This window comes from Ascaphus truei, chromosome 10 (genome assembly GCF_040206685.1).
Source record: "Ascaphus truei isolate aAscTru1 chromosome 10, aAscTru1.hap1, whole genome shotgun sequence".
Taxonomy (NCBI): domain Eukaryota; kingdom Metazoa; phylum Chordata; class Amphibia; order Anura; family Ascaphidae; genus Ascaphus; species Ascaphus truei.
Genome location: NC_134492.1, coordinates 54,224,487 through 54,245,226, shown reverse-complemented (window position 1 = coordinate 54,245,226; position 20,740 = coordinate 54,224,487). Strand labels below are relative to the sequence as shown.

The following is a 20,740-nucleotide window of genomic DNA, read 5'->3' as shown; positions in this document are numbered from 1 at the left end:
AGGAGAAGGGAAGAGAGCGTCGGTTGGTCAAGGGTACTGAGAAGGTTCTGGAGGAATTGGGTTTGGTTTGCGTTAGGGGCGTAAATGTTAAGGATGGCTATGGGGGAGCCTGATAGCGTGCCTTGGAGTAGTATGTAACGACCCTCAGGGTCTTTGGTTACTTTTGTTGGGGCGAATGGGGTGTTGTTCTTAATCAGTATGGCCACCCCTCTTTTTTTGTTAGGGGAGGATGCGTAAAACGCTTGGGGGAACGTGTGTTTAAATGTGTTGGGTGGATCTGTGGAATTAAAGTGGGTTTCTTGGATGCAAAATGTCCCCTTTAGTTTTTTTGAGTTCTTGGAGGGCTAATTTGCATTTGCGGACCGAATTGAGACCCTTAACATTAAGGGAAATGATCTTAATTGATGCCATTAGTGGGGGGGGGGGGGTGGGTCTCAGGGGTGAACCCCTGTCCCTGAATTAATCCCAAGTCAGGGTTGGATTGAATCTTGGAACACAAGGGTGGGGGGAGATTCGGGTTGTCCCAGAGGAAGGCACTGGGATAGGGTCGTAGGGGGGGGGGGGGGCAGGGGGGAGGGGCAGGAGGGGGGGGAAGGGGGGAGGACACAAAAGGACAAGAAAAAGGGTAGGCTGTCCGGGAGCCCGAAAAAGATTCCTCTTGACATCGTGGTGCCAAGGGGAGGGGGTACAAAAAGACCCCTGGGAAACCTTTTGGGGCGTCACTCACAGAACGTAGCCAGCGAGCGAGGTCTGACACCCCCACTGAGTAGCAGGAAGAGGAGGGGAGGGGGGGGGAACCTGGATGTGAGGTTTCATTTGGTACGTACACAGGGATATATAACATTTCTATGTGGGGAGCTGAGAGAGCTGATCTGATCTGCAGGGATGGATCCGCTCAATGTTGGTACCAGACTGTGAGGAGGGAGGGGAAGCAGGGGAGGGGGGGGGTGGGGGGAGCTCAAGGGCCTGTGTGGAAATTCTTTAGAGATATATGAGAGGGCCTGTGGGAGGCTTACTCATCTCCAACCTTCTCCATGTTTTGTCCTTACATCCTGAGCAGGCATCCTTACAATAGGCTTTTCTTTAAACACTCTTTGTGGATCCCGGGCAGGCAGTGCCATTGAAATATAGGGGGGGGGATGGGGGGGGAGGGGGGAGGGGAGAGTGGGGCGGGGGGGGGAGGGTAGAGGGAGAGGAGAGTGGGGTGGGGGGGGGGAGGGGGGGGATGGAGGGGAGAGGGGGGGAGAGGGAGGGGGAGGGGGGGGAGGAGGGGGGGGGGAGGAAGGGGGGAGGGGAAAGGGGGGTGGGGGGAGGGAGGGTGGATGGGGGGAGGGTGGGGGGGGCACATGGTATTTACACCTTTATTTGGTGATTAGACATTACTCTCGGGAGGAGCCCTTTCCTAGATCCAAATATCGCTTAGACATTGTAGTTATCTTCTATTCAATCAATAATGGTTTGTACATTGATAAAGAGCGGAATAGGGTGGTTATGCATAGTTCAGTTCAGACCTGGGGGGGGGGAGGGGGGACACCTTGGGGCAAGGTGGGGGAGGACGGATTCTTCAGGGGAGCCAACCAGCATGGTCCTTGGGTTGATTGGGAGGAGGGGGGGGAGTGGGAGGGGGGGAGTGGGAGGTGGAGAGAGGGGAGGGAGGGGGGGTGGGGAGGGGGGAGGGAAAGGGGGATGGAGGATGGAGAGGGAGGGAGGGTGGAGGTGGGGGGACATAATATTTATAACTTTATTTGGTGGTTAGACATTACTCCTGAGAGGAGCTCATTCCTAAACCTAGACATCGCATAAACTTTATAGTTATCTCTTGTTCAGACAGTAATGGTTTGTACGTTGAAATAGAGCAAAATAGGGTGGTCATGCATAGTACAGTTCAGACCTGGGGGGGGGGGGAGGTGGGGGGGACGGGAAGAAGGAGGTAGGGAGGGGAGAGGTAGAGGAAGAGGGGGGAGGGGGGAGGGAGAGGGGGGGAGGAGGGAGAGGGGGGAAGGGGGGGAGGAGGGGGACGGAGGAGGGGGAGGTGGGGATAGGGTGGGGGAGGTGTGGATAGGGTGGGGGAGGTGGGGATAGGGTGGGGGAGGTGGGGATAGGGTGGGGGAGGTGGAGATAGGGTGGGGGGGGAGGGGATAGGGTGGGGGGGTGGGGATAGGGTGGAGGAGGTGGGGGTAGGGTGGAGGGGGTGGGGGTAGGGTGGGGGAGGTGGGGGTAGGGTGGGGGAGGTGAGGATAGGGTGGGGGGGGAGGGGGGAAGGGGGAGGGAGGGGACACATTACATTTATAAGTTGAAATGGAGGCTATGTCTTTCTGGGGGGCGCTCTTAAATAGGGCCCTTTCCTAAACCCACACAGCATTCACACATTATTCTTAGCTCTTCTTTAAACATTACTGGCTCATACATTAGTCATAGCGGTAGGGGGAGGTTGCGCAGAGCTCATAATAGTCCTGGGAGATGGGAGTCTTGTTGGGGTATATTGGGGGACAGCACAGTCTTTTTTTGGGGGGGGGGGCACCCAGCGCGGGCTGTAGAAAGAGGGGGGGAGGGGGGAGGGAGGAGAGAGGGGTGGGACCCTTCGGGGGTCAGGGGAGTTGGGGGTGGGTGGGGGAGCGCATCTTCAGGAGGGGAGCAGAGGGGGAGTGGGAGCACGGGCCCTTCGCGGAGAGGGTCAAGGAGGAAACAGGTCTAACCTTGGGGGAGAAAGTGGGGGGGGGGGGGGGCCCGGGAGTGGGGCCATTGTTTGCACATACAACCTGACCGCTGCGGACCGGGGGGAGGGAGGGGACCTCCGGCGGCAGTCCCTGGAAGGGAGTGTCTGTTTGGTGAGTCTCTGGTTCTCCGCTCCTGGAGTTGGGCCTCCCCAGGTTGGGGGCCGGGTGCAAGTCTCGTCCGTTGGGATCGCAAGAAGAAGACCTCTGATGGGCAGGAGGAGCAGCGCGTGGATGTTGTTCCTCTCCGTTGGTGTCTGGATCTCCGTGGGAGCAGCGTTGGTTCCCTTAGCATCGGGGGGAACGGGAAGGTAAGTGGGTAGGTTACTCGGGTTTGGGGGGGAGGGTGGGGGACGGGGGGAGGGGGACGGGGTAGGGGGGGTGAGGGAGGAAAGTGGGGGGGGGAGGGTGGAAAGTGGGGGGGGGAAAGGGGTGAGGGGGGAGAGGGAAGGGGAGGAAGGGGGGTGGGGGAAGAGAGGGGAGGGGGGGGCAGGGTATGGAGGGGGGGAGGGCTCGTGGGCTGTTGTGTTGGGGCCTGCAGGGCCTGTGGGGTCTCTTGGCCGCTGGGGATTTTAGTGGCAGTTGCCTGCTGCGGTCTTTACATCAGCTGGGGTGCGGTTTGTGTGGGATGCCTGTGAGGGCGTCCTGTGGTTCCTTCAGCTCCGGAAGGCAGCGGGGTCGTCAGGGTTCACCGGAGTCGTTGGCTGGCAAGCCTCTCCGATGCTCGGGGGGTTTCTTGGGGGCCCGTCTCCGTCGTCGCATAAGTGGGGGAACAGTTGTTCTTCAGGGGAGGGGGGAACCCTAATGCTTTTAGAAAGTGTTTCGCCTCTTCAGGGGCAGACTCCGTGTAATGGCGGCCATTGCGGAGCATCACTAACTTAAAGGGGAATCCCCAGCGGTATTTAACCCCTTGGTCTCTGAGGTGGGAGGTAAGTGGACGCATCGCATTTCTTTTATTTATTGTTATACGGGAGAGGTCGTTGAAGAGCTGGATTGGCACTCCGTCCATTGTCACGGAGCGCAGGTCCCTGGCAGCCGTCATGATACGTTCTTTTGCAGAATAAGCGTGCATTCTAAGCACCACATCTCTGTGACGGTTGGGGTCTGGTGACTTTGGACCTAGGGCTCTGTGGGCTCGGTCGGTATGCAGGTCATGATCAGATAGGTCGGGCACAAGCTGCAAGAAGAGTCTGCGGAGATAGGGCTGCAGTTCCTCATGTGTGATAGCTTTGGGGATATTTTTGAGGCGGATGTTCTGCCTCCGTTCTCTATTTTCTAGGTCCTCGAGTGCGCTTTGCAGGTTGTGGATCGCCTCCCCACATCTTAGGACTTCTTCATGGGTCTCTGCCTGCTCGTTTGTAATTCCCTCCATTTTTGCCTCGAGGTCCTCCGTCCGCTCCGTCAGCGCTCCCACCTCGGCCCGCATGATTTGGAGGGCTTTCTCAGTGTCCTCCTGGACCCCCCTCCTCATTTTGATTATGAGGGAATCAAAAAAATCTTTATTTAGGACGGGGGGATCCGTCTCGATTGGGCTGTGCCGGCCGCTGCGCGCCTCGTGCTCCGGTTCCTCCTCGGCGCCATCTTGCCCTTCAGGGCCGGTGTCTACCAGGCGCTGTGCCGGGGCAAAGAACTTGGTGACGGGGTTTTGGTTCTTCTTTTGCGCCTTCCCTGTCATCTCTCCGGTGTTTGGTGTCGGGGTGGGGGCCAAATTCAGGGAGTTTGGGATGGGGGAAATGCTTATTCTGGCAGTTTTTAATGCGAGGGTGACGGGAGCGCCTCCACTAGCAGACCATCGGCAGTGACGTCACCGGAAGTCTCCATGTTTATTATTTTTTACTTAATACAATTGTTTAATTGATATTTTATTTATGATTGTATCTAATTAGTTAAGGTATTTAAGAGCACACATGCCTAGCCAATCATATCTCCTGAAGTGAAAGTTGCTTCACGAAACGCGTAGAGCGGTGCATTGTCACCTTTACTGACCCTATGCACTTTGCCAATACACGGAGCAGCTGCAGCCACAAGAAGGCTGTCACAGCAGGACACTTCCGTATTTCGTGCGCGCGGGCGCGCGGCCGCTATCGGGAGGCAGGAGGACACTGAAGGGAGTGAACTAGCTGCAGTATTTATTCTGGCGCGACCGCTCTATTCGGAGAGAGACCCAGCTGTGTGGACAGACAGTGCAGAGCAGAGAACACCAAGGAGTTTCCTTGTGCTGCTAACCGGATAAAGAACATCATATGAGCCTGCTTTTATCATACTTCTTGTAAGTAGGATTCCAATTTTTCCATCTTGGAGGACTGGCTGTTTCTGTTTTGTGCATTGTATGGGGTCATATATTTTACTATTATGTTTTAATAAATGAGCTTATATCTATCACAATTTTTTGATATACAGTATGTTGTTAGTCTAAGTTAGTTTGTGTAGTTCATATACCCAACAGTTATATGCTATGATTTGTCTTTCTTTTTCTCTTTTTCATGATATTTGATTGCTCATGAGACTCACTGAAGATCACAGAAGCATCTATCTGGACATTTGATATATGTTCAGATTTGTATTATTTATTTTCAGGCGCCTTGTTTTTGCATTATATATTCCAAAACATAACAATACAATTAAATAAACACCTATCCAAGCAAACTATAAAAAAATAAAACCACTAGCCAACCAATCAATTAAATAAAAGCACTAGCCAACAAAACAATTAATTTAAAACGCCAACCAATCCTAAAATGTACTAAAAACAAGCCATACAAGTTCCAAACAATTTAATCCAAACAATAAACAGAATTAGAAAAAATACCAATTAATTGAAAACAAGCATTTGCCAAAAAATACATTGCCTGTCACTGTATTTATCTGTACCCTAAAGGGGCACAGAATACATTAGCAGAAAGGGCAAGCAAAAACATAAAAAATAAATAAATCCAATCAAAAAACCTGAAAAAAACAATTACATACATTCAATATTTATCTTACCTTTAGAAGTCTTCACCCTCCGAATCCCGGCGTATCTGCAAGCTTTCGATCCACGACGTCATCACCCGCAACCCTACTCCAAATCTCCTTGAAGATCAGCATCAGGTAAAAAAAAAATCTTCTTTCTTTAATATTCTTTCTTCTTCTGTAATTCTTTTGTTCTATCTTCTTCTTTCAATCCAACCCCATGGAAAATCCAAACAGATGTTGCCTCGTCGAGATCTTCCGCTAAAATGAGACGCAACAGGCCTTATATACTGTAGGGCCTGTGACATCACATTTTAAAATGCATTATTTTTTCTAAGTCCCGTCTCGCCGCTTCTCGGCAGCTTCTCACCACCTTCTTGCCAACTTTTTCTGGCGAGGCGATTTGGAGAGGATTTGGAGAGGAAATCTCCATTCTATAGCGGCGATCAGTCTCGATAAACTGATGGAGGCTACTAGAGTACCACAATATTGAAAAGCTGGCGATAAGTGGCTTATCGCCGCACTTTTTGCAATTTTTTTTGGGGGGGGGAAAAAACCCAGCGATTTTTGCTCTTATCACGAGCTTATCGGGGTTTACTGAATGGCTGCAGGCTTTTTTGGCGATAAGCTGGCGAGAAGTGGCTTATTGCTGTTTATAGCATGAGGCCCCATGCCCCAATGGAACCTGCAAGACGAGACAGTACCTACTATTCCTGAATCACCTATTAAGGATTCTGTTGTTGCCATATTTTCTCCCGTCATGCAGTGCAGAGGTGGAGGCTGTGCCGCCGCTGTCGTCTCATCTGTCCAAGGTTCCTGTTGCTGTTCCGGTTTCTTCCACTCCTATTTCTCCACATATGGAGGTTGCTGCGGCCGGATTCTTCCATCGCAGAGTGCAGTCAACTGGTTGCCGAGGTGCCGGGGTTCCTTCTCCTGCCCGAGATAACTGATGCTTTGAAGAATGTCCCTGCACCTAGTCGAGGCTAGAGTCTTCCCCCAGTGTCATGGGAGAGGGGGTTTGGCCTGGTATGTAAGGGGTTACACCCCATTTGGCCACCCCCTGCTCTCACTTGGGAAGAAAGGTGTTAACTGGACTGTGGTCCAGCAATGTGTTTTTCCCCTGCTTCCGCAACCAAATGTATGTTCCCCTGTAAATGCTTATTGTTCCCATTCCAGTGTTTGCACCAACCCATACACTGGATTGATGCGGGAGGGAAAGGGTTAATGTTAGTTCAGTGTTTATAGCCCTTTGTTCCCTTTTCCCGCCTTTTCAGGCTCCATTTTGCAGCTCTCCATAAGTCGCCATTGCAGCCCAATGCAACCTTATGGAGATTCCGGCGATTTGGGCCTGTTTCGGTAGAAGACCTGCAGGTGGCGGCCGAGAGGAGGAGCGGCGGTTCCCTATTGTAAGTCAATGGAGCCATCCATTTCAATGGGGATTGTTCGACGCCGACCTCCAGGAACAGGTTGGCAGCCATCCAAACCGCAGACCGCAAGAGCGGAAACATTTTCTTAAAGAGAGCTTTGATCACACCGAGTTCAAGATCAACTACAATTGGCGTGGGAAACTTAGGTTCTAGGGCACCCAGAAATAAAATTAGTTTTGCCCCTAGCCCCTAGGAACCCCCACACACGACCACCACAGGGTCCCAGGATGAGGGACCCCGTAAAGGGTCGAGCTCGCCAAGGGGGTCACGCCATTGACTCTAATGGCGGAGCGGAGGTCCCATTGAATCCCATGGCGGCACTCTCCCATGCATTTCCTATGGCGGCGCCGGCCATTGATTCCAATGGGGGAAAAGCCGCGTGGCGTTAAAACGGCTAAGTCCGAAAGGGTAAAATGTGTAAGCCCATATCTCTGGTTCTGTGAGGACCAGAGGGCTGGGATTTGGGTCACATGTAGTCACTGTTCCGGCATGACTGTATGGCCATTCCCAGTCCTCTCCAATCAACCAGACGGAGTATGGGCCAATGTAAAGAATTGTGGCTTTCCCTATAGACTTCAATGGCAGAGTTGCTCCATTGAAAGCCTATAGCGGCGGAGCCCATTGACTTCAACGGCGGAGTTGCTCCATTGAAAGCCTATAGTGGCAGAGCCCATTGATTTCAATGGGAAAGAGTGAAAAGCGGAGATATTTTAGTTAGAGCAGAAAATCCTGCATTAAAGTAATAAGGGTTTTAAATTGTATTTGTGTATCTCCGGCCCGGAAGGTCGCAGCCAGCTGAAACTTGGCCACCATGGAGAGTCACCTCCGGCATGAGGGCCTGGCAAGTTTCAGCCCGTACGGCCCAACCGAACTGATTATTTTAATATGTGAAGATATTAAAGAGTGAATAGTATTTTGGGTCTGGTATAAAAACTCAGAGCCAATATGTTATGTTAATGGTCATGGAGGGAGACAAATCTTCTACAATAAAACCCCTGATCAAAGACTCCCCCACCCTGCTTGTGTATGCGAGCACAACAGAAAAGCAGGACATGGGTACTTGAGGATAAGTGTTATAAGTCACACCCTAGGACAAATGGTTTCCTGGCCCAGATAGGCATTCAGGCGCCGGGCTTGTGGGCGGGGGCTAGGGAAGTAAGCCCCTGATTAGAATAATACCCACCCAGTGGGCAGGTATTACGGTGCCCCTCAGGTGAGGTGGCAAGGAGAGATTGGGTGCAGGTAATTGTTCTCCAATGACCTGCACTCAATGATAAGGTATAGGACTGGAATTACATATAAACCAGTGTCAGTCCTATGCTGGTGTGGTTCGTGTTTTCGTGACTTCAAGTTTACCAACTATTTGATGCCTGATGAATTGCTTCTCCTGTTTCCTGATTACTTCATCATCCCCATTCCTGAGTAAGTGTCTATATTTTGCCTGTTATTTGTATATCTTGTGTTCACCTTCTATAAGGAATAAACTCTATTTATTATATCAAGTCGTGTTCAATTCAACCCAGATATTTTGGTGCGTATTATTATAACCTATCACTAGCTACCATGACACCCAGGTCCCCAGTTGGTGAGTGTATGTTATATTGTGTATTTGTGTATTTGTGTATTTTCTGGTTTAACTTACTTTGTCACATTATTGCATATGTTTCAACCTCTGTTATGCATGTTAATATTGCTGTGTAAAGTACATGTATGGTAGATAATGTCTGCAGCTATATGCTACCTCAAGTAATTGTGTATATCTTTACCAAATGCTTGCGTCATTTGCTATATATATATATATATATATATATATATATATATATATACACACACATGTATACATATATATGTCACAAATGTTTGTGACATTTGTTGTACTGTTGTACTGTTGCGGCCCCTTTCATCCTCCTACATCCCCTAATTTTTTTCGGGGATGTTTTCTGTATGTCACGCGTTCAGCCGCATTCTCATGGCTAGACAGCGCTAATAGCGCTAAACAATGAAAACGCCCGCAGTGCCTAAAACGGCTGGCACATGCTGCATCTGCCCGCGGTTTTAAAAAACGCATTGAAACGGCCGCACGAGGCTAAAGGCGGCCGCCACTGTATACGGTTCCTCAGTTGGAGGTAACCTATAGGAGAATCATTCGGCTGTATGTGTTCTCATATATGTTTTAGATAGAATGTACGCTACCTCTGCTGGTATCTGTATGGTGACACGGCTGTGCACTTCAGTAAGCTTCCGTGCAGGAGGTAACTTTTGTAACGTGTGCTGAATTATTCAGTACATTCTGTAATAATGTATCCTTATTATGCAATTGTAATTGTGTATTGTACTATGTACTGTATTTTGATAATTACCTTACTGTATGGTTATCTCATGCGAAGTCAATGAGGATTTTTACTAAGGAGAGAGTGTAGCACCCTGCTAAAATCATTCCCCTTGCCCCTGTACAGAGCTGAGGTTAGGGATTGAGGCGGCAGTCTTAAAATCATTCTCAAGAATGATTTCATTGGCTGCCTAGGGTCCTGTAGCCAGCGTCAACTCCTGGCTTCGGAGACAGGGCAGCTGCTACCCTGACAACCAGTATTCAATTTGAATACTTTGTGTCCCACGGCAGCACGCACGGCAGCACGCCCTCCCTCCGAAGCCTGCACCCTGAACGAGGCCTGAGTCATCTGTTTGTTATTATTTTGTTGCCTTGTTCTGAAAGTTGCTAGATGTCACATGCCATGCAGCCTATCTGCAACATCTAAAGCTGCCCAGTTAATGAGGGCAGAACGTTCATACCCCCTAGGTGTATAAGGTGCGGTTCCACCCTTTTGTATTCAGGCCAGACCCAAGGAGGACCCAGTAACATCAGGGTATCCCAAGGATATTACAGACTAAGCTGGCCTGTGAAAGGTATGCAGGGCCGATGACAGGGGGGGACAGAAGAGACAGGTGTCCAGGGCCCGGAGGATGCTGGTCACGGCCGGGCCCGGCTCTCCATCAGCTACCTTCAGGCCTCTTCCCCACTGTGTAAAAAAGTACAGTGCTCCCGTGATCAGCGGGGCATATTCAGTCACATAGAAAAACTCAGAAATAGGAGCGCATGGAAAGAAACAAAAAAACAAAATTAATACACAAAGGGATTTTATATGTTGAAAATTGGAAACATATAACACTTACATAAAAAATGAATCAAATTGATCTTGATGTCCGTTAACACACACCGAGGGTCAGGCTTCGTTACCCGAATCCCGCGATCAGAAAATCCTCAGTTGTTAAAAGAGAGAGTCCAGTTAGAGATATATGAATGGCTGGAACTCAAATCCTGTCGGCGACCTCGTGGACTGCAGCTGCCAGGTGTCCGTCGTCACGGACGTCACGTCGCTGCTTCTTGATGTTACCGCTACGCGTTTCATGTCTGATTGACACTCTCCCACTGTGTCCCGAGCTTCCACCTCTGACGTCAGTGCAATGGAAGTAAGCTGGCTTCCGGTGCGCGCCGGCATGAGAGGAGGCCCGGCGCGCATGCGCTGATGGCAGAAGCAAGTGGGACACAGTGAGGGAGAGGCCTGCAGGCAGCTGATGGAGAGCCGGGTCCCCCAGCAGCCTCTGGGCCCAGCCTGAGACCACCCCCAAGGTGTCTTTTTTTAAAAAAAATATGTATACAGGGGGAGGGGGAGTGGGGGGATTTTAATATATATTGGGGGAGCAGGAGTAGTTTAATATGTATTGGGGAGCGTGGCAGTTTAATATGTATGGGGGGAGTGCGGGTAGTTTAATATGTATTCTGGGGAGCGGAGGTCTTTTTAATATGTATTGGGGGGAACAGGGATCTTTTTAATATGTATTGGGGGAGCGGGGTCTTTTTAATATGTATTTTGTGGGGGATTGAGTGAGAGTGGAGTAATTGACGGAAGGTGGGGGCGAGTGAGAGGAGAGAGGGGGTGAGGGATGGAGTGTGGAAAGGAGGGAGTACGAGTGAGACGCAGGGGAGAGAAATACATGTGAGGCGGGGGGAGAGTGAGAGGGGTGATTGAGGAAGAGGGAGTGAGATGGAGGGAGAGAAATACAGTACATGGAAATAGGTGGGGATCGTGAGGTGTGAAATGGGGGAGATCACAATACTGCCGACACGGGGGGTGAGGGGGACCCCGGAAGTAACTCTAGTCCTGTGCCCTGAGAAATCTGTCAGCGGCCCTGCAGGTATGAAAGAGTAGGACACTTTATTACTTTCAGTATTAGGGATAGTACCCAGAGTTAGGGGCCCTTAGAAGTAGTCCAAGAAGTTACCTTGCTGCAGAGAGCAAGTCCCTACCTCAGATTTAAGTAGGGATCTAGGTGGGACTGAATCCATTCCTATCCATGCTTAAGTAAGGGTTTGGTGGGAGCTACTTTGCCAAGAGGAATTTTGTCCAAGAAAGTATATGCTGAAAACCAGTCCTGTTTTTATGCTGGATGCAGCTCTGAATATTCAATAAACCCAAGTTAAAAGTTCCTGGTGAATGTTCTCCCTTTATTACTCCTCCTCACAGCCTTGGCCTGGACTCATTAGCACAACCCCTGAAAAGGTAACGACTGAGCTAACACTCTAACTGAGCAGGCAAACCCTGTCACCACTCAGAACTGTATTCACATTCACTGTACACACAACCTCTGGCGGCCAGGTAGGATAGGGGTGTTACACCGTGATAACACAAATGAAAAAACACAAATGAAAAAACGTTCGATGGGAACATACAAAACCGTTCAAGATAGCATCAAAGTTATCGAAGTTACTAGAATAGGCCCCATTGTGTTTTAATTTCAAGACGCTACAGATCCTGGATTAACGCACTAATGCTTGGACTATCTAGAAGGCATGTGGACTCATTTTAATTACCCCTGTATTTCTCACAAACAACTGGGTTCTTTCACTAAGTATAACACTTTTAAGGTTTCACCTGATTACCACATAATGTATTAATAAATTATTTCACCATTTTATATTCTCCATTTATATTTGATTTCTACCTTTTATTTATTTTTTTTTAAAATAGATTATGTATGGTGTCTGTACAGATGGTTAAAAAAATGATCCATATTTGGACAAAAGTGGTACAGTATATATCTGTAAAAGAAACCTTACTTCTGCACACTGGGATCTGTTTCCATTGAGTATCCGCGCACACTGCTTCATTTGTCATTTTTTTTTCTAAAGCGTAACCGCTGTCACATTCATATGATACTTTGTCCCCAGATCTGTAGCTAATCTTGAGATTCGCTTTTAGACGGCCATGCGGGATCTTTGGTGGAGGTTCACATGCAGTATCTTAAAGAAAAAGCAAATATATGAATAAACACATTATTTAATACATGCGTGTAAGTATTCTGAAAGAGAACAGGGAGCTCTTTGCTTAATGTATCATTGTGTGACAATCTTTTATTATTATTACATTCTCTGCCATAATTACTGCTCAAGGCTTTGCTAATACTTCAGCAGCATAACTTCTAGTTCTTCTCTAGGTCTTCTAATCCTTCTTCTTTCACACAAAGACCTTTTCACCTTATACTGAGGGAGAAATCGGCTGTATGCTGGATCTCCTAGAAATAGGGTTGCCAGGTGGCTTGTCCAAAAATATTGGAGACAATGGTGAAAGGTGCGACGCACGTGAGAATCGTTGGTGGTGAAGAATGTTATTTATAAATGACCTGACTGTTATGTAATTTTTTTTCTAAATTTCACTCCAAGTATTCACCAATTTGCACCAATTTATATTCTATTTCGTAAAAAATCTGGGAAGGAGTCTTGGGAGGGAGCGCCCATTCGAGGATTGTTTTAGGAAATATAAAATAGTGTAAATTGGTGCATGCTTGGAGTGAAATTTAGAACAAATTATGTAATGGTCAGATCATTCATAAATAACTGACCTGTAGTCATACTGTACATGGCGAGCAATACTGATCTTACTGCTCCTCCCACAAATTCCAAGATTGTTGCAACCTCTTCCCATCCTCTCTCTCTCTCTCTCTCTCTCTCTCTCTCTCCCTCTCCCCTAGTCCTCTCATTGTCCCCCCCCCCCTTGTCCTCTCACCCTCCCACCCCCCTCTGTCCTCTCACCCCCCTTGTCCTCTCACCCCCTCCCTTCATCCTCTCTCATCCCCCATCCCCCCCTTCATCCTCTGTTACCCCCATCCTTTCATCCTCTCACCACCCCTCCCCCCTCATTATCAGTACAGTAGCTTTCAAATTTAGCCTTCAAAATCCAGCTTTAAATTGCATATTGAATCATGCCATTGAATAAGTAGCCTGCTCTGCCTTCTTGGGCATGATCTTAAGTAAGGGTGCTGCAGAGATTGCAATGCTGCTGTGATGAGAGCTGAGTTATGGAGCTTTTCTGAGAATTTACAATGGTGGTTATTTTTAATAGATCTTGGAAATGGGAAGACTGTTAGTATAGTAAAAGAAAAGTAAGGGTCAGTGAGCAATTAAACAAAGTTGCCATTTTACTGTATGTACTGTCTGTCACCACACACACACACACACACACACTCACACACACACACACACACACACACACACACACACACACACACACACACACACACACACACACACACACACACACACACGCTGAGATATACACACACGCACTCACGCTGAGATATACACACACACACTCACGCTGAGATATACACACACACACACACAAACAGACATTCACTCACTAACACACTCAAACACACACACACTCACACACACTGAGGCACACACATGTACAGGCAGGACACAGACAGAAAGACAGACACACACTGAGATACACACACATACACATATACAGGACACAGATAGACAGACACACTGAGACACACAGACACAGCCTCACCTCTCTGCTGGATGCTTTTCCTCCGCTCTTTGGCCCCACTCCCCCCCCCCCCCGGCTCCAGCCACCTCCTGATTGGTTACTGCTGTGTAATTCAGCCAATCAGAAGCTGCCCAGCCCCCTAGCAGCAGCCCTGCTCTATCCCATATCCGGTATTATATCTCATATTTTACCGGACAGGGTAACCAAATAGCGGCCTGTCCGGTTCAGTACCGGACACCTGGCAACCATACCTAGCAAAGGGGTGCACAAATATTTGGCCCTGTGTTCCCCTGCCTGCTCAGTCCCAGTTCTCACGCCCCACCCCTACCTGATGTCACATGACCCCGTGGTGTCATTTAATGCTGCAACGAGTCTCCTGAAGCTGACAGCAAAGAAGGTAAGTGAGTTACAGAGGCCTCATGCACTCCCCGGCATTTAGTTTAAATGCCTTTGGGAAGAGCACGGGACCTCAAAAACTGCCGCGCCCTCCCAAAAAATTATCGCGCCCCCCAGTTTGTGCAACCCTGTCCTAGCACACAGGGCCGCAAACAGAAATCGTGGGGCCCGGAACAAACATTTTAAGCAGCCCCCCCTACCCCCCCTGTATCGGCTGTATTGCCCACCCCCCACCCCCCATTTCACACCTCATGAGCCCCTTCTCTTTCCCCCCCGTCCCATTTATCATTGTGACAACTGCGGAGCCTGAGCCCGAGCCCATTCGGCGAAACGCGTTGCTCAAAATCCCCCATCCTTTTTGACCTGTTGCGGCCACCGTAGGGAGCGGGACACGGGAAGTGCAGAGCTCCTCCCGGACGCGGAGGGAGTCCCACTGCAGCCCCACGATCCCCGTTAAACATCCCCTAAAGACTGGCCTTTTTATCCCACCCTGACACCGCAGCTCACGAGTTGAGTGAGCGGTGAGTTTGTTTATTTGTTTCTTAAATAAAGAGTTTTGGCCTCAACATTCTGGGCTGTTATATTTCCACATCGCACTGCGAGAGAGAAAACAACATCAGAGGGCCGGCACAAGGTTTTATCCAGGGACGCCGGTCAGAACAAACAAGATACCTTTTCCAAGGGTGCACTCACACTTGGCCGTGTGAGTAATATTTTCATTTATATATATATATTTCTCATTTCCTTATCCCCCACCACTCGCCACAGAGTGTCAGCTGGCACTTTGAAATAGAGAGATTCCGTTGGAGGTCAAGATACCTTCCCCCCTGAATGCACCCACACATGTCCGTCCCCATGTATTTCTTCTGAGGGGGACACCACATGCAAGAGAAAGGAGAGGAACAGAACAGACGAGAGACATCACATCAAGAAAAGAATAGCCCTGACGAGAATCGGAGACTGAATCTACAAGAAAAGAAGCGAGGACGCAAAAGATACCTTGATGCGCAAGCATTTGCACAAGGCCGTGTGAGTGTTTATGTTATTTTAGATCTACACCATCCACTTTTCAGATTCTCACACACCCGCATCAGATTGCATTATATTTTTTATTTTTCACTCCACCAGTGCTCCCCCATCCCCTTCTCTCTTTTTGCTTACATTTGAAGGATCCTGGGTAGATCCTACTTTGGGGTCTTTAGAGTCACAGGAGGAAAGAAACCAGAGGGAAAACCTTGTCCACCATCAAGGTTTTTTACTTTACTTTATTACACCCTTATCCGCCTTTGAACAATTCACAGGTAGCGCCCGGGCATTTCTGTTCTATTGTAGGGTAGTAGTATGTATAGATATCAGACACGGCGTGACTAAATTGTTTTTAGTTTTCTTTGTGTAAATATGTATATCCCTCGTGTGTTCACATATCCCTTTCCTTTTGTGTTAGTATGGATGGTTTCTATGTTACACTGTTATGTTTGATGAGCCTTGTCCCATAGGATTGATCCAGTTTATTGATGTGCAGTAAGGGTTTTTTTTTGGCTACATTACCAGTTGTTATTTATGGGAAGCATTACTCCCTTTTTTATTTTTTTTCTCTCCCCATAGTTTGCTATATCATTATTTCCATTTTTTGGGTTGATTGGTGCTTTGTTGCTGCCTGTATAGACAGCCTAAGGCTAAGGCCCCGGTTTCGGCGCTCTAATGCGCGCCCGCGCTTTCGGCTGCGTGTTCCGGCGATTCCCCGGTCTGCAGCTCACTGCAGGAGCAGAGACCGGGGGGGGCGTGCCGGAGGAGTGACGGGGGCGCGGCCATGATGTCACCCGGCAGGTTCGCCCTCATTGGCTGAACCGCCGGGGGGCGTGCCTAGCCGCTCGACGTGAGTTCCTGCTCTCAATTCTATTGAGAGCAGGAGTAGCTCTCGCGCGAGCGCTGCGGCCCCCCCTCGCAGCGGGCCCGGCGCCGTTGCGGGGAGGGCTCTGGTGAGCGCAGCGTCCGCCACAGCGGACGCTGCAGCATGCAGCGGGGGCAAGGCCTAAGGCTGTCCTTCACTCTTTCTGCATGCCCCATTGACTTTAGCTTGGGAATAGGCAGGTACGCCATCTAGTGGTCGTTCTGGCAGGCAGACAGGCTGCAAGACTGACCTTACTATAGGGTAGATACATAGTAGCAGTGAATGAAGGCAGATCAGTGAGGTCATTACCTTCACAGACACCCCCTCCAAGATGGCGACGGCTCATTACACACACCTGGCAGGTGATTTTTGCAGAGATTTGGATTGTAGGTAATGTGAGTCAGGTGTGTTTGTCACATGTGGTGAGGGTATATATATGCTTGTCTATCAGTCTGTCATTGCACCCCCTTGAGAAAGGTCCTATTCCAGGACCGAAACGTCGGATTGGGTGACTTATCTTTTCTATTCAGATGCCCAATACAGTTTTTCATGATTACTGAACCGAGTGCAGTCTTTCTTTACCGGACGAGCGGACGAGAGAATGGTAATATTGTTTTTCTATTATTTGAGACTAGCACCTGTCTATATGAACCAGTACATTGAGTGCAAGCTGTGATGTTTGATGTTTGTGTATATATATATATATAGCACTCACATATAATATAAAAATCAGGTGCTTGTCCCATATGGAAGTGTATAGGAAAATGTTCCTTACCAGGCAGATCTCGAATCTCAGGACACCACAGCAAGGAAGAGACAGCAATCGGGGTAATCCAATGCCTCCCTTGAGAAAGGTCCTGTTCTAGGGACCGAAACGTCGGGTGATTGTGCCATTTTCTCTTTAATGTGGAAGGGAGTGGTGCATCCAGAGCAACAGCAAAACAGCCCAATGACGTCACAGTCCAAAGTAGAACATCAAAGCTTTATTGAAGACACACAGTGGACACAGCAGGCTGCAGCATAGCCTCCTCCTCTACATGTTTCACGCACACAGGCGCTTCGTCTTGGAGTAAGGAGGGTGCCTGCAAGCCCCATATTTAAAGCACAAACCCTCCAAACAGGAGGTTAATTAAAATCATAACAGCTGTGAGCATCAAATGGAGAACTAATCTATTAAGCTAGCTGCATGGTAACACATAGCAACATTATTAATATAATTCTCATTGAATCATAATATATTAAAGCACATATCAAAACAGTCTCTAAATGATGCTCATTGTATACAAACAAGATACAAGTTGCCTACAGCACCCACTCCTGCTGTGCTCCTGCTGTGCTGTAGGCAGGATCCCCTGGTATGTCCCCCCTCAGGGACACGTAACTATGTTTTGAGCTATTGCTCCTTGCTACCTCTATAGTCATTATGTGTGTTTGATGCTTAGGTGCTATGTGACTTAGGGTATGCAGCTTTTTGGAGTGCGCTTTTACAAGGTTTACACCCATTGCGCTCATTATTTGTACTGAAGTACTTTATTTCCAGGGATTGCTCCACATGATTCCCTAGGATTGAGCATTGGTTACTATGATTTGTTTACTTGGTCATTGCCACCTCCTTTTCATTTTAGCCCTTTACTGCAGCACTTTGTTTTCCCTTGTTTGATACACTCAAGGGTACACACTCTTTCAACTTGAGACATTTTTGTCCAATTTTTAATTCATTGTTAGAGGATGATTGCTAAGCTTAACGTACAGGGGATCTATGCCTGATTTTAACTATTCAATGCTTTCTTTTAGATTCTTTGATCTGTGACACTTTATTCAATAAAATTTGTATTTGCATATTGAATAGGTATACTGTATTAGAGTGCTATTATTTGGGGCTTTCGCTTTTCTCTTCTCATATTATATAATTTGGCCCATATAGCACCACTGACTTACTATTAAGTATTCATTTGAAGTCGGTATTTAGTCACCTACATTTATCTTGTGGATGCGGGGTCCGCTCTTTCTCTCAGCATATATATATATATATATATATATACATATATATATATATATATATATATATATTTGAAAAGAAAAAAGAGAGAGAGAGCGCACGCCCCATAGCATAATACAGTACATTTATTGGGAAAGGGGGGGAGGGTAGGTTAAAATCACAAGGGTAGGTTAAAATCAAGCAGTGTGTGAAATATATCACCGCCAACTCTGGTCACTCAGCCTCCAGACCCTGCAGTCCAACTCTCACTTGAAGTTGCTGGTAGATGTTCCCTGGTGTGTGAGTAGAAAGGCTCCTTAAAATCAATGAGGAAGTCTTTGAGTTTTAGGAAAATCTGCAATCTCCGCAATGTGTATCAGCACTCGATAAGGCCCATATGTTTTATTTATTTATTTTAAATTGTAGTATACACATTTATGATTTTTAGTGATTTTGCCTATTTAGAAATATTCATTTAAATTATCATCAATAATATATATTTTTACACTATTTCAACACTTCTTTTTTGGCGCTACTTGACTCCATTTTCTTTTTCTTTCATATATATATATATATATATACACACATACACATAAAAAAACAACCCTCCCCAATATATATAAAAAATACCCCAAGTCCCCCAATACATATACAAATTCCCCCAAGCCCCCAATATATATACAAATTCCCGCAAGCCCCCCAATACATATAAAAATTCCCCCAAGCATCCCAATACATATAACAATACCCCCAAGCCCCACAATACATATACAAATTACCCCAAGCCCCCCAATACATATAAAAATACCCCCAAGCCACACAATTCATATAAAAAAAAGACTCCCCCCCCAATACATATTACAAAAAGACTTAGCTTGTGGATGATCAGGCCGGGTCCAATGGATGCCGGTAGGTATGGGGGGGAAAGTGGATGCCGGTAAGGGTGGGGGTGAGGGGAAAGTGGATGCCGGTGGGGGGGGAGAGCAAGGTGGATGTGGGAGGGGGGGAGGTGGATGCTGGTTGGGGGGGTGGATGCCGTGGCGGGGAAGGTGGATGCCAGTGGGAGGGGGGAGTGAGGAGCCAGCTGGATGAGGCTGGGGAGGGCCTCATGCGCTAGGCTCAAAACTGTTTGTAGCGCTGCGTGTAGGAATGGAGACACTGAGTGAGGGCGAGCGCGGAGTATAGTCTGCCGGTCTGGATGCCAGGCCAGGATTCGGGATGGATGATGCCTGTAGGTGTGGGGGCCTGGGGAGGAAGTGGAAGGTGGATGCCGGTAGGGGTGAGGGGAAGTTGGATGCCTGTAGGGTTGAGGGGAAAGTGAGGTGGATGCCGGTAGGAGTGAGGGGAAGATGAGGTGGATGCCATTAGGGGGCCGTGGTGGGTCTGAATGGGACAGACACATAATACACAGACTGAGAAAAAAAAAAACACAGACACACACACATAATCACAGGACAGATAACAGTCAGCATGTACTTAACGTGTGTGTTGTATGTGAATAAGCAGCTGCACAGCCAGGAACATTCAAATTCGCTTCTTCTGCCTGTGCAGTTGCTTATATTAGCTTGTAATGTGGAAAATAGCTGAAGCGCTCAATGCAGGTATAATATCAAAAATAATAAGCCAAACCACTGAACCAGGGTACTAACAATTGATATAGTACCTATTGTGTGATATTATGGGTACTATCCTCCTGAAGACAGGTGGTGTGTGGTGTGACCCACTCACCATCAGTCTCATTGGCAGGTTCCCCTGAAAAATATGCAAATACTCACATCCTGGTAAGGTAGGTAGGCTGTGCAGTTACTCAATGCAATACAGGGAAAAAGGAGACCAAAAAGCGCACGAGCACAAACGGAGCAGGAAGGACCCAAAACGAAAAAATAATTAAAAGGGCACTTTAATGTGACAAAAGACCCATCCAACGCGTTTCGAACGTCGCAGCGTTCTTTTTCAAGGATAAAACACAATGTGATAACATCCATTATACAAATGATCAGGTTCCGATTTTTGGCGCGAAACGGCCCACAGGTAAGAGGGTATATAATGGATGTTATCACATTGTGTTTTATCCTTGAAAAAGAACGCTGCGACGTTCGAAACGCGTTGGATGGGTCTTTTGTCACATTAAAGTGCCCTTTTAATAATTTTTTCGTTTTGGGTCCTTCCTGCTCCGTTTGTGCTGGTGCGCTTTTTGGTCTCCTTTTTCCCTGTATTGCATTGAGTAGCTGCACAGCCTACCTACCTACATTACAAGGATGTGAGTATTTGCATATTTTTCAGGGGAACCTGCCAATGAGACTGATGGTGAGTGGGTCACACCACACACCACCTGTCTTCAGGAGGATAGTACCCATAATATCACACAATAGGTACTATATCAATTGTTAGTACCCTGGTTCAGTGGTTTGGCTTATTATTTTTGATATTATATCTGCATTGAGCGCTTCAGCTATATTCCACATTGCAATATATACAGGTTGGAGCTGCACATGCATAGGTTTTCGGAGCTTAATTTTTGAATTTATTAGGAAGGTCCCTTATTTTAT

At 47.8% G+C, this 20,740-nt stretch overlaps 1 protein-coding gene across 21 annotated transcripts in view; it reads right to left on the bottom strand.

Annotated features, from left to right (window-relative positions):
- Positions 1-20,740, bottom strand: part of LOC142503955 (complement factor H-like) — a 721,803-nt gene that overhangs the window by 377,564 nt on the left and 323,499 nt on the right. For 19 of the 21 annotated variants that reach the window (XM_075616940.1, XM_075616959.1, XM_075616947.1 and 16 more), the window contains one exon: positions 12,210-12,392. The exons of the other annotated variants lie outside the window; for them this stretch is intronic. In XM_075616940.1, the coding sequence (XP_075473055.1) occupies positions 12,210-12,392 (183 nt within the window). The remainder of the gene's footprint in view (positions 1-12,209; positions 12,393-20,740) is intronic. 21 annotated transcript variants of the gene reach the window in all.